The 12883-nt window shown below is 36.9% G+C and overlaps 3 protein-coding genes across 3 annotated transcripts; 2 read left to right on the top strand and 1 right to left on the bottom strand.

Annotated features, from left to right (window-relative positions):
* On the top strand, positions 1410-1798 carry LOC18786049 (arabinogalactan peptide 23). Its single transcript, XM_007219581.2, has one exon. It carries the CDS (start codon positions 1529-1531, stop codon positions 1736-1738), a length of 210 nt encoding a protein of 69 aa, XP_007219643.1. The 5' UTR covers positions 1410-1528; the 3' UTR covers positions 1739-1798.
* LOC18786192 lies at positions 2835-3954 on the top strand. Its single transcript, XM_007218348.2, has one exon. The coding sequence runs from the start codon at positions 2919-2921 to the stop codon at positions 3822-3824; it is 906 nt and encodes a 301-aa protein (XP_007218410.2). The 5' UTR covers positions 2835-2918; the 3' UTR covers positions 3825-3954.
* LOC18785000 (nucleolin 2) lies at positions 4339-11669 on the bottom strand. Its single transcript, XM_020556726.1, has 9 exons — positions 10888-11669; positions 8277-8377; positions 7785-8145; positions 6166-7002; positions 6010-6055; positions 5738-5799; positions 5541-5647; positions 5358-5445; positions 4339-5120 (listed from the first exon to the last, which is right to left on the bottom strand). Exons 1-9 carry the CDS (start codon positions 11020-11022, stop codon positions 4821-4823), a joined length of 2037 nt encoding a protein of 678 aa, XP_020412315.1. The 5' UTR covers positions 11023-11669; the 3' UTR covers positions 4339-4820.

Here is a 12883-nt window from a genome sequence, read left to right as displayed (position 1 = left end):
AAGGGGTCACCACCACCACCACCACCACAACCAACACCAACACCACCACCTCCACAACCGCCATCCCCACCACCACCACCGCAACCACAACCACCAACTCCACCTTCATCACCACAACCACCTCCACTCCATCACTACCACTACCACCATATGATTAGTACATAACACTTTTAACATCATGTCTATTTTAGTCATTATTCACAGTTACAACAATTTTATATTAAAATTTACCAAATGGTTTTGACACTGCTTTTTGTACTAACAACACTTTAAAATTATTGTTTACCAAAAATAGAACTGCTTTACTTTACAGCTAAATATTTTCAAAGCACAGCAGAAGCAACTTTTTTAAAAAAAGTGACAGCAATCCCAAACTGAGCCTAAACAGCACAAGAGTTTGGTTTGATTTGGTTTCACCTCTTATTTTAATTCACTCTTAATTGGCCATGATTTGGGAGTGAAACCGAACACCCTAACCATTGTAATTTATTATAAATCTCAATATCCCAAATTTTATTATGCAAATATATAAAGCAAAAGGCAAAGAATTGTGAAACATTCAAAATACCAGAAAATACCATTAGTTCATTGAAACATTAAAAATTGAAATTATTAATTAAATGAGGATAATATGGTAAATTCACATTTTTTTTTCATATTTAAAAAAATTAAAATTAAAACAAAATCAGATAATAGGTCCTACTTTTATGGAACATAACTACCCATGTTATCTTTTTTTAATTCTATAAATAAAATAAAAAATAAAAAGAAAACCAATTGACACATGTGCGTGAGCATGTGCCAAGGGACTAGTTTATTATAAATCTCAATATCCCAAATTTTATTTGGCAAATTTGTTTTAACAGACATTACACTTAATCATACGTCAAATAAACCATGAGAAATGGATTTCCTTAGCACAAACTCGGAAATATTGCATCATATTGTCAGCAATTAATATCCAATGCATTAATTGTTCTTTTCTTCCGTTTTTTATAGATAACCAAACACTTTACCACAATACCCGATATACCCTAACATTTTTTATAATCCCTTATATCATGTTTAGAGGTGTATATCTCATTCGAATTATCTGCGTACTGATCGTATCGATTGTTTGGTTTAATAATTATTTTTTATGTTTAATTATTCTAATCCGATCCGTACCAAAACGTTTGGTTAAAAAGACAAGTAACAATCTCTAACCAGATAAAAACCCGTACTGATCCAATATTTATAATTATTTTATTATTTAATTACTAATAATATACAAAAGAGTTAGCTTTACCAACAATATTATGATTTACCCCAAAACAGAAAATGCCAAAAATGGTATTAAACCTATCAATTTCGATATTCCAAAAAGATAGGCATGAAAAATCTCCCTTAAATCCCTCCTAAACCCCCCACCAAACTCCCAAGGCAGCACTCTCAACTCCAAGGCGTTTTCAGCGAATACTCTTCACTGCTCATCTTCAACGTCAAGTTTCACCGATCTCAGCCCAACAAATTCCACCACAAGGCCACCATGGAAATGAAGAAGATTGTCTGCGCTGTCCTCTTCGCCGCCGCCTCTGTCAGCGCTGTGATGGCTCATGAGGGTCACGCCTACACCCACAGCCCCGCCCCTGCCCCAGGACCGGGAGGAGCCGCAAATGATGCCTCTGCCAGCCTCCCTGTCTTGGGGTCCGTGGTTGGTGCCTCCATTGTGTCCTTCATTGCTTACTACATGCAGTAAATTAATTTATGTTTTTTATAAAAAAATGAGAGTTAAGGGAGAGCTCATGAATTATTGACTACTTCATAGAGATTGGTGGGTATCTCTCTTGGTTCTCATTTCTTTTTACTTATAATGGAATAAATTAAAAGAGCTTCTGGTTCTGGGTTTTGCTCTTTTTCTTTCTTGTTCTTTTATTTATTTATTTTGGTGCATGATCTCCATTTTCCAAGCTTTCAATTGATATTGTTAGCTACCTATAGTGAGAATGTGTTCCAAGTACTTTTTATCTCACAAATGCAAGTGCAAGTTGTATTGCAGAAATCTTGGCTGAGCTCTTATTTTCAATTTAGGTCCAAATACCATTCTTAATACCAAATATATTGTCGCATAATCGCGTTGATCTCTTACCTCATTTCGTTGGGAAGCTAAGGATTTCTTACTATATCTTAGTCCTCAATTTGAGCCACTTTATCTATTCTGAATTCTATGGAATGATTTGAGAAAGTTTTACCTTTTGGATAAGATTTCCTAAAGTTCCTTAATAGGACATTTGGCCCCATTTGGTTGATCCAAATCAAGTCAAAATCTTATTAGCGTGTAATGACATGAATCTTTCTTTGATTTGGTTCGACCCACCCTAATTATTTCAGGCCCATTTTTATTATGGTCACACTTTCACACAGTGGTTATCATATAATGCCTAAAAATTCTAGAAAATGAGAAATTACTGAGATACTGTTACATAGTATAACTTTTTCACTTAATATAACATTAAAATTTGTTTATTCACATGTTATAATATGAGAATTTATTCACGTGTTATAATATGAATGAACGACAATAGACAACAAAATTAAGATTGTCCACTTTTGAGATATGACATCAAACAATATCCTAACACATAAACCAGTTATTTTATTTTATTTTATTTTATTTTGAAATAACGCAGTAACAAGCAAGTAGAAACTACATTTAGAAAATCGAATCAAATAATCCTTATTTATTTATTTATTAAACTCCTTCCCCAATCTAATATTCCAATTTGGGTCTGCACAATGGCCCGCTTGAAATAATTTTGGGCCGGGTGACTACATTGGGGTCATTCTGCTGACAAGTCTAAAATTTTACCTTACGGCTCTCACTCTCTCCCAACCCTCTCTCTGTCTCTGCGTCTCTCTGAATTTTTGTTTCACCAAAAATGGCCGCCATGATCTCACGCAGATTCAGCTCCAAGTTTGCAAGGCTCTCTCATCCTTATTCATCATGGTCTGTATCCTCCGCCTACCTCGCCACCCAAAATCTCCAAGACTCTACGCCTAAACCCTTCACCCACTCCTCCAATTCCACTTTCTCACAAACACCCTCAAACCCCACCACCATTGTCAAAGACTACAAAACAGCACCAAATCCAAAACCCATAAACCTCAATGTCAGTTGGGTACCAACTAGAAAATCCAGTACTCAAAACCCTGAATTTATGCACCAAAGGGTTTTTGATCCACAACCCAAAAAACCCAATTTTGGTTTTACACAGTCATGTTCAAGTTTCGGTACCAATTTATGGTTATCAGATCAAAGACCCAGATTTCTTTCAACCTCTAGTTCACCACCATCAGAATCTGAAAAGCCCCAAAACCCAAGTGAATACCCTAGTCAAAACCCTGATTTCAAGCACCAAGAAATTGAAGGACCGACCGTGGAGCGAGATCTATCATCCTTGGCCAATGAGACCAGAGAAGTTCTTGAAGGGATGGCAAAGAACATGTATAATCTGAGCAGGGCATTTGCTCTTCTGGGGTTGGTCCAGCTTGGTGTTGGAGCTTGGATTTCATACATAACCAAGTCCACGCCAATTCCAGAGGTCTCAATTCAGAGCATTTTGGCATTTGGGTTGCCGATCTCATTGGCATTCATGTTGAGGCAGAGTTTGAAGCCGATCTACTTCTTTAAGAAGATGGAGGAGCAAGGTCGGTTGCAGATTTTGACACTCACTCTTCAGGTTGCTAAGAATTTGAATGTCTTCTTTGTTCGGGTTCGCGGGGTTTCTTTCTTGTGTATTGCTGGTTTGTCAGTTGGAGTCTTGTTTGCTGTGCTTACAAGATGAGTTTTAATTCTTGTTCATGAGATTGTTTTCATGAATTTTGTTAAATGGTTGTTATGTTATTGGATTTTTGTATCCTTTCATTTTACGGGAAGTGAAAACGACTCTAATAATCCCATCTGTGTCTACCAAACCAGCCTATAAATCAAGCCAATGGCATTATCAGTTCACCCATCTGAAAATACCAGCAGTTCCTGCTACATGTATGTTGTCACATTTAGACCATAATCAACTTAAACAATGGTCCGGATTCATTTTACGGCGATATAAACGAAATCTTATGTTGTTCGACATTTGGAAATGTCTTTGGAAATTATATTTAGGATGCAGCAAGCTTATGTGAGTGGTTTGTTTGTGCAATTGTAACTGGCAAAATATATGGTGGCAACAATTAGAATAACTAACCCTGTTATCTTCTTTTTGGGGTATATTATTCTAATTTTCTTATTTGGCAGTGATTCATTCAAGAACATTTAGCATCTTCATTACTGAAAAACGCGGAATATCATGACAGACGTTACTAAATTGAATTTGCAATATATCTAAACAAAAATAGAAAATAACACCATACGAGGCAACTAATCTCTCTTTTCATCCTTTTTACCCTTTTTTTTGGTTTATCAATGTATAAATATTACAAAGCAAAATCAACAGATTATCCTTCCAAAAAGAAACCATATATCCGTCAGCCCTATTCACAAATTTTATCGCGAACAATATTATCTCCGGAAGAAACACCTAAGTACTCGATCCAAAATACTTTCCCTCGCTTTATCCCATGCCATAACAACCAAACCCCTCTTTTATCTCCAAATCAAAAGAATAAACCAAAAATTTGCGAGTAGGGAAACCTTCCCCTCCACTTCAGCCTCCATGTAACAATGTTCTCCACCATTTACAAAAAGAATATACTCCAATTTATTGGATTTCCAAAAACCTCTAGCATTTCAAGTGGTGCAATTTCAAGTCGAGCATATTGCTGAAGGTAACATTTTTGGACTAGTTGCCCTCTGGCTTGGGTTCTGTTCGCACGTAGGTTAGACTACGAGCTGTCGGAGAAGGAACAGGATTGCCAGTGACTGGAGGACCACTCTCACCTGGAGTGGCTTGAGTATCCCGCTTCCACTGCATGCTCCTGGCACCAGGTTTGATTAGGGGACGAGGCCTATATGCACCAGACATGCCTCTTGGGAAAGGCGACCTAGCAAACCTCGCAGTGGCAAATGGGGATCCCCGGGCAATCCGTGGCCATGTGATGACAGGAGCTGCTTCTTGATGTGCAGCGCCCCTCTTCACAACCTGCAATAGGATGATAACAAGGTCAATATTTTGTTGCAAAGTAACTACCTTTTAAACCCTAAAGATTAAAACCATTCCATGTTCATTTTCGGTCACAGCCCAAAATGCAATCAACACACATATTCCCTGCTATGAACTATTTATACCTTACAAGATCATATATTAAGAAGCAAGCTAAATATGATGTATATTCCCAAAGAGCTCACAATAGCAAAAACCATCAGAGATAATCATTACCTTAAGGATCCGGGACATGAAGGAGGTTCCATCCAGAGATAATGCATTGTCTGCCGCCTCCTTCCGTGTGAACTCTACATAGGCCGACCTGCTCAAGTAAAGTTATTTAGCCAAAAAAAAACAACTGAATGTGTATCATCCTCAAAGAAAAAGGAAGGATTTGGATGAGACGACACATCTTACCCTTTAGGTTGCCCAGTTGCTGCATCAGTAAGTATCACCACTTTTAGCACTTCCCCAAACTTGTTGAAATGTCGAGAAAGACTATCTTTTGTAGCAGCAAAATGGACCTGTGCATTCATAACAAAATATAATCGAAACTGACAATGCACAGAACCAAGACAATATGTTAAACCTTGAACAAGAAGAGGAGCTATTACATTGTTAACAAAGATGGTTCGAGATTCTGCATCCTCCAAAGGACGTCCAGCAGCATACACACCTATGCGATATTCCAAGAACAAAACTTAATAAGATGTAAATTTGCGTAGTGCTCAAATCAAGATGATACAGCACCAATAAGGAAATCAATTGTTTGAGGAGCTAGAAACAGGGTCCTGACTCCCCTAAATAAGGGGGAACAGTAACAGGAATTACGATATTAGCATGGAAGCAAAAAGAGAGCTGACTATTTCAGAGTTTCAAAACACACCAGTAGAAGAGGAAAGCATCCTTTGAGAATCTGCAGCAGGGTTCGCCTGTTATCATGAAAACAACATATTCAATGGCAGTCTCCAGGGCACCCAAAAAAAAAAGAACTGTGGACGAAAAAAAATTTGCCGTGTGTGGTGGGGGAGATCGATCTTACATTTCCATTACTAACTGTGACAGGGTTGCTGTTCTCTTTCATGACCCGCAAATCAGATTTGGGAACCCCTACCTCACCATCCTGTACGGAAGTCCAGTCATCTGAGTCAGCAACTTCTTTTGGCTCCTGATAATGGGGTGGTTTCCAAGTATTGACATTCACAGATATGTTCACAATCTTATGAGCAGAATTTGCAGGTGCAGTAGGTTGACCCTGATCTTTATTCCTTGATATCCGCATAACATCGTCAGCACCCTTGCTTCCACCAGATGTCCCAGTTTGGGAAACATCAGTAACTCTACGACCCATAACATTGACATCATCAAACCCTTCATTGTCTGATATACAATCAGAAGCCAAACCAGTTTCACTTTCTAAGATAGCATTCCTTACAAACTGCCCACTGTGTTCACTTTTTTTAAGATATGTTGATCGCATTTGCTCACGAATTTGGATGGCATCTTCATATACACCATCCTCAGTAGCAGCTTCTCTAAACGATGCAAGTGGGTCACTCATCTCTGAGACATCCATACCACGACCAAGTCGGTCAAACACACTACCTGATGATTTAACTCTTGTTACATTTTCAGCAGCTTCTGCAACAGCTTTCATTACAGTTGACATGGGATTTGGCACCCTGGCAACAGATTGAATTCGTCGAGGACGATCAGCCACTGATGAGTCAACAGTGGGTGTAGAAACCACAGAACGGAGTCGCTTCAATGTGGGCTGCATTGTTGAATTTGATTGCCTTGAGGTTGTCAGCGCATCCCGCATGGCAAATTGGAGTAGCCGTCGAGGGGCATCAATATTCACTTGAGAAACTGGTTCCCTCTGTCAAGAAATTGAATGAGAAAATTGGATAATAGTTATCAAAGTGCATACTTTCTATACCAAAAAAGTTGTGAGCAGAAAAAATATAGTCTATCATTTTGTTTGGCTTGTCAAGCCTGTGAGCAAGTAGTGTTTTAAGATTCAACCCATCGATGTGTCAGAAGAAGGCTAGTTGTACCAGTTATAGCAGTCCAAAATGATCTTCCTTAAATACACATAAATAGCATAGTTACTCTAGTCTACAATATCATCTTAACAGATAGATGGAGGATTAGCAAAAGTGGACAAGATCAGCTGTATGTACATTGAAAACCGTTAATACGTTCAAAGACAGTTTATTGACATCCAAGCAACAACATGAAAGCCAATCCACAGCAAAATCTCTATGATTGATTGAAGAATAATAAACAAGACAATCGCTTACAAGAGTACTTGAACAAATTTTCAGATTTTATTAGTACAAAATTGAAAACTCCAAATTACAGATAGGATAGTTCCAGAACTCAATATCAGCCTTGAATACTTTAATATAGCAGTTTATGCCCTTGAATACTTTAATATAGCAGTTTATGCCAAACTTCAGCATATATTAATTATAAATATTTATTACATTGACAAAAAAAATAAATTTACCAGCCAATACAACTGAAGAATAGATAATTATAACATTAATCATATGTCACCAATCAAAAACAGCTGCAAAACCCAAGGTCAAATTATCAGAGTCCAATTCAACTAGACCCTGCTTCAGGATCATAAAAGAAAAAATTACAAATTCAAACCTCTGTATTATGTCGCTCATCAGGCCGAATCCTTTTCCTCTGAGCTGCAGGTTGGCGCAAAGGAGATTTTGCACGAATGACTTTGCTATGACTTTTTTCATCTACATGAATATCTCCAATCTCAGAGCTTAGAAAAGGAGGGGGTTCAGCTGCATCCCTCGCTAGTCCTTTCCATTCCCTATTGTGCCGGCTTCTAGTTAATTTATTAGACTTCTCTCTTTCTGGCTCAGAACCCAAATGATAACCATCAGTATTTCCTGTTTGGTCACCTGATGTAGTTTTTATTTTACTCGCATCTTCCATATCAGAATCCTGAGATTGCACATGCAAATCCAAATTTGAAGCCAGGTGATCCCACAACCTATTGAGGAAAATTTTAAACAAATAATTAAAACTTTTGTCCACAATACATGTGTGACCAGAGCTGGGTTGCTAAACAACCATCATCTATGAACTAACATTGCTCATAAAAGGGGGAAAATAATAAATTACCAAGAAACAAAAGAATCACTGTCATCCCCCAAAAATACGTTCAACTCATTCTTCGCTTCTTCTTTCCGCCTGCCATTCCTTAAAAGGACAATTACATATTCCTGCAACATCAGTTAGAAAACTGAGCTAGAGTTCTAATGGCATAAGTTGTGTATAATTCTACATAAAGAAAAAACCAAGAGGATGAACCCAAGTAGACAATGAAACACAAATAAAAATGGAGACGAAGGCCAACTGGTCATCAAGAAGAAAAAGCATCCACAAAAGGAATGTTTCACTCTGATCTTATGCAAATTAAAATCCACTGAAATGTGTATATTAAACAAATGAGATGAGAAGAAATTCTGTCGTATCACTAAACATTAAATAGTATGCATATAACTCTCTTCTATTGGCATTACTTCCACATTATACGTGAGGAAAAATCTCAAATGTACAAAATCCCATCACATGACATAACTTACGGTCCTTAGGTCGAACATAAGGCATAAAAGGATTGCAATTTGAACCCAACCATGCCCACGTGAGGAAAAATTGTAAAAATATAATAAAATCCGGCCCTATCAAATGTGCTAACCCAAGTCTAACCAATTACACAACCACCATAGAGCCTAAAAAAGTGAAACCTAAAAACCAGCAACCCATTTGTTAACAACCATGGCCTAAATTACACCCAAATTTACAAGATAAGAAGAAAACCAAATCTAAATCCAAAGTAAAGCATAACCAGTATAAACTTACACCAAGAGAAACACCCAAGTTTGATCAACCATACCCTAAATTCAACCCAAATACACCTTGCATCTCCCCATCATCACCAAATTGAGCAAAAATGATATTAAAAGGAGAAAGACAAAATATCTTGCCCCTAAATAAGCCAAGTTACATTTATTCCTATTCTATGATTTCTGCCCACGAACCCAGAACAAGAGAACTAGAGAATAGGTGTATGTAGTTTATGCTTATATACACATAAATATCTAGAGAGAGAAGGGGGTGAAGGCAAGGAGAAGGACGGAGTGAGGGAGGAGGAATTTACAAGTATATTCCTAAATAATTAGGCATGGTTCCTAGAAACCCTTCATTATCAGAGATGTACTTTAGAAGTTTATACTTATAGCTCTGAGATGGAACTGGATAAGACTCAGAATACTCGCATCATCTTGAACTACTAAACTTATACTATAGACCTCAGGTGCCACCCATACACATCTAAAACAAATAAAAATACAATACGGTTATATGCCAGTTAGTCATTTATATACTAACCCTGAAAAACGGCATTCATATCATTTATCGTAAGAAATATGGGCACAAGAAACAACACAATGGATTAAACAAGACTGTAAATCTCAAGAAACACAAAACTTGCACATATGAAACGGTTCGTTTACACAAAAAATACATCTGCAAAGCCACAACCAAAAACAGAGACAGGTACATGTACTTATATGCAACTTCTCAACTGTGTTGCGTAAAATATAAATAAATTGGTAGACTACTTCGGGATATTTAATTTTTTTGTTTAATTTTTGTGATCCTGTCACTTTTATAAGGTACAGATGAGGATCATCCTTGAAAATAAAAACATAATAAGATCAGAAAGCAATCTCAATGTGTCCCAAGAAAGTCCAAGAGGTACCCGAAGCTTACTAACATTATGTTTTCAATTTTCAATTATGGAAACCTTAAAACGCATGTCCCTTACATCATGCCTAATGGTGTGTTGGACATACCACCTCCGCAGTAGCGTAATCTCAAAACCCCATGTAAACCCTAGGCTTGAAGCCTATATTATTCACAAGTCTAGGGCCTGCACCAATCCTTGAAAATGATGTTTCAAATTCATTGCACATATAGGTCATGAGCAATATTGCAAGAAGACTTTTTCACAATGGTATGTTCTCCCTCCCTCTAAAAAATAAACTATCTTGGAAGCTTTGTGCCCCTAAAAACTCCCCACACAGACAGCCACCTTAACAGATTCCGTACAAATGCCCAAGCAATGCAGTCATAAACAAAAGCCTAAAACATTTGGCACACTTACAGCTCACATTTTGAACAATGGGCATAAATTCCTCAAAGAAAATCCAAAGGAGTGATGTATCTTAACTTTTTTCAATCATAAAATATACCTGACCTGAGGGGCAAGAGAAATGCAAACATTCTCTACATACTCATACGGTCATACCAACTAAAAGTATAAACTCAAAAATCTGGGTAATGATTTAGATGAAACCAAAATTCAAGAGTACTGCAATGCTTAGCATCTCCAAGTCGGACCTAATCGCCTACCTTAAAGCAAATGGCAACATTTCCTAGCCAACGTCACTTAAACCCAATTCATGGCATCAACATTGGCAGCCAAATACATTAAATTTCAGGATAACCATAATTTAGACGGTGAAGCCAAAACCAAAGCCAAAGCCAAATCTTTCCTCCACATGAAGAAAGAACCAAGAAAACCATATGCAATCACCCAAATAAAACATAAAATCAAACCGACAAATGCTCCAAAACGCAATCAAACCACTGAAAACTGGCCAACAATCATCGTAAATTTCAGAACAACGCGCAAAAGGGACCAAAAGCCAAATGAGAGAGTCCGTACCACAAGAGTGTCGTCGGTGTAATCCCCCATGAACTCCTTAAGCTTCTCCCTCACACTCGCTCTCAACTTGACAACTGAATCGCCCGTCAAATTAACCCTAAAGGTCCTATCATCGACTCGATCCACGCTGCCCATCGCCACAAACCCTAATTTCCAGCCTCAAAATAACCCCTCTTACCAAATGCTCCAGAAACCTCAACTAATCGCAAACCCCTAGCTCTCGGTTTATAAATACCCGCAACCGAATCAAATCCCTCCCTCCTCCGGAACTCGGCGATAACTGTGTACGGAAAGATATGGGATTTTCCCGGGAAAGTGATGGAAAAGAATTCCTAGGTTATTGGATTACAGGGTTTCATGGGAAAAAACCCCCCGGGAGCGAATTTCCGGGGAGAAAATGGAATTTTGAGAGAGAAGAGAGAGTGTTTTGATTGAGAGGATGCCTTCTGGGAAATTATATATCGCAAATTATAATTTTCTACTGGGAGTGGGAGAATGGTGTGATTTCTCTCTTCTTTGTTTGCTGCAGGTTGGGGATAATAATTCGTATGGTTGTTTATGGGCTTTTTTCCTTTTCTGGCAACTCTTTTTATATATTCTTATTCTTATTTAGGTCAGCTTCTCAAAGATTTGGACAATCCGGTCCAATTTTAATTTGGGCTTTTTTTAGGGTATCTCCAACCCAAAGATTGAAACCTAAAATTTGCTTCTTTTTTTTTTTTTTTGGGCCCTGGATAACATTTGACTATTGTTATCCAAAGGTTCAAATTCAAAATACTTTTCATCTCGATATCTAACGGTCCAAATAAAATTAAATGGTGGTAAATAAAATCCATCAGCAAATGTTAAACTATGAATACCGTTGATTCCCGAATTTTTAAGACTGCAAGGTTAGAGAAAAAAACTATTTAGAACTTTTTGTATAGATGAATAATAGTTGTAGCGTGTTCACTAATTCGTGACATAAATTCAATAGTAATTTACAAAGAAGAATTCGAAACCTTTTTTTAATACATCTCAATACATTTTTCAGTCATAAATTTTCGCAAGCATTTGCATATCATTTTGCATCTTGTGCAAGAAGTTTTCATTCATGTAAGGGATTGTTAATTAATTTAATTATGAATTAATAAATAATTCAATTTTGAATGTAAATGCTATGTCAATTAGGATGTCATGTGGCCTTTCGTGGGATGTGGGTTTTCATGAAAAGTAGTGACCATTTGATTATAAGTGAAACTATGCAACTATCGTCCTTTGAAGAATAGACATTTGATTATAAACAAATGTACAACCATTTTATTATAAACAATCACTTCCACATCTATAAAATATAATTATTTTGAACTACTTCTCTATGAAGTACTTACGCTTATAAGTACTTTTGTTATAAACGCTTTTTATTGAAGAAAAAAAATATTGATTTTTTTGTTAAAAATTCAAGTACTTCCTAAAAAACACATGGTATGTGCTTCTCCATGAAGTGAGTACGTTTTAATTGTTCTGCCAAACGCAACTACAAGCGTTTTTTATTGTCATAAAGTGCTTTTAGTCAATCAAAAAGCACTACCAAACATTCCCTAAATGAAGTCATAGCATTTTCTGAGTCACTTGCACTCTAAATAGGGGTTTGAGTTTATACGAGAGAGTGTTCAACATAATTGTGGTTCGATAGTATCTTATAGCTTAAGATACTATTACCGTAATAACGTGATTATTGTATTCTAGGAGACAAGTGTCGGTCAACCATGAACAACATAGTGGCTGCAAATTGTACTAAAGACATATTATAAAATACTAGCCTTGATCGATTATCATGTTAACCCATACTTTTTTTTGGGGAGGTCAAGTGCTTCATGTTTATGTAACAATTTTTTTGCTCATGTGTATGCATTAAACTGTGCATTTAATTACATTAATGTTTCTTGAATTTTATATGAGAATAATATAGTAATTATACACTATTTTCCAACATATGGTTCCCTCTTAACATTGA

This window comes from Prunus persica, chromosome G2 (genome assembly GCF_000346465.2).
Source record: "Prunus persica cultivar Lovell chromosome G2, Prunus_persica_NCBIv2, whole genome shotgun sequence".
In the NCBI taxonomy this organism is placed as follows: Eukaryota; Viridiplantae; Streptophyta; class Magnoliopsida; order Rosales; family Rosaceae; genus Prunus; species Prunus persica.
This window is presented reverse-complemented; position numbering and strand designations above follow the sequence as displayed.

Excerpts from the sequence above, each read along its gene's own strand:
- LOC18786049 (XM_007219581.2), top strand. The coding sequence starts at position 1,529 with ATGGAAATGAAGAAGATTGTCTGCGCTGTCCTCTTCGCCGCCGCCTCT.
- LOC18786192 (XM_007218348.2), top strand. The coding sequence starts at position 2,919 with ATGGCCGCCATGATCTCACGCAGATTCAGCTCCAAGTTTGCAAGGCTC.
- LOC18785000 (XM_020556726.1), bottom strand. The coding sequence starts at position 11,022 with ATGGGCAGCGTGGATCGAGTCGATGATAGGACCTTTAGGGTTAATTTG. Across the intron at positions 8,378-10,887 it reads ACACCGACGACACTCTTGTG|GAATATGTAATTGTCCTTTT; the intron begins GTACGGACTCTC and ends CTGATGTTGCAG. Across the intron at positions 5,800-6,009 it reads GATGCTTTCCTCTTCTACTG|GTGTGTATGCTGCTGGACGT; the intron begins GTGTGTTTTGAA and ends AATATCGCATAG.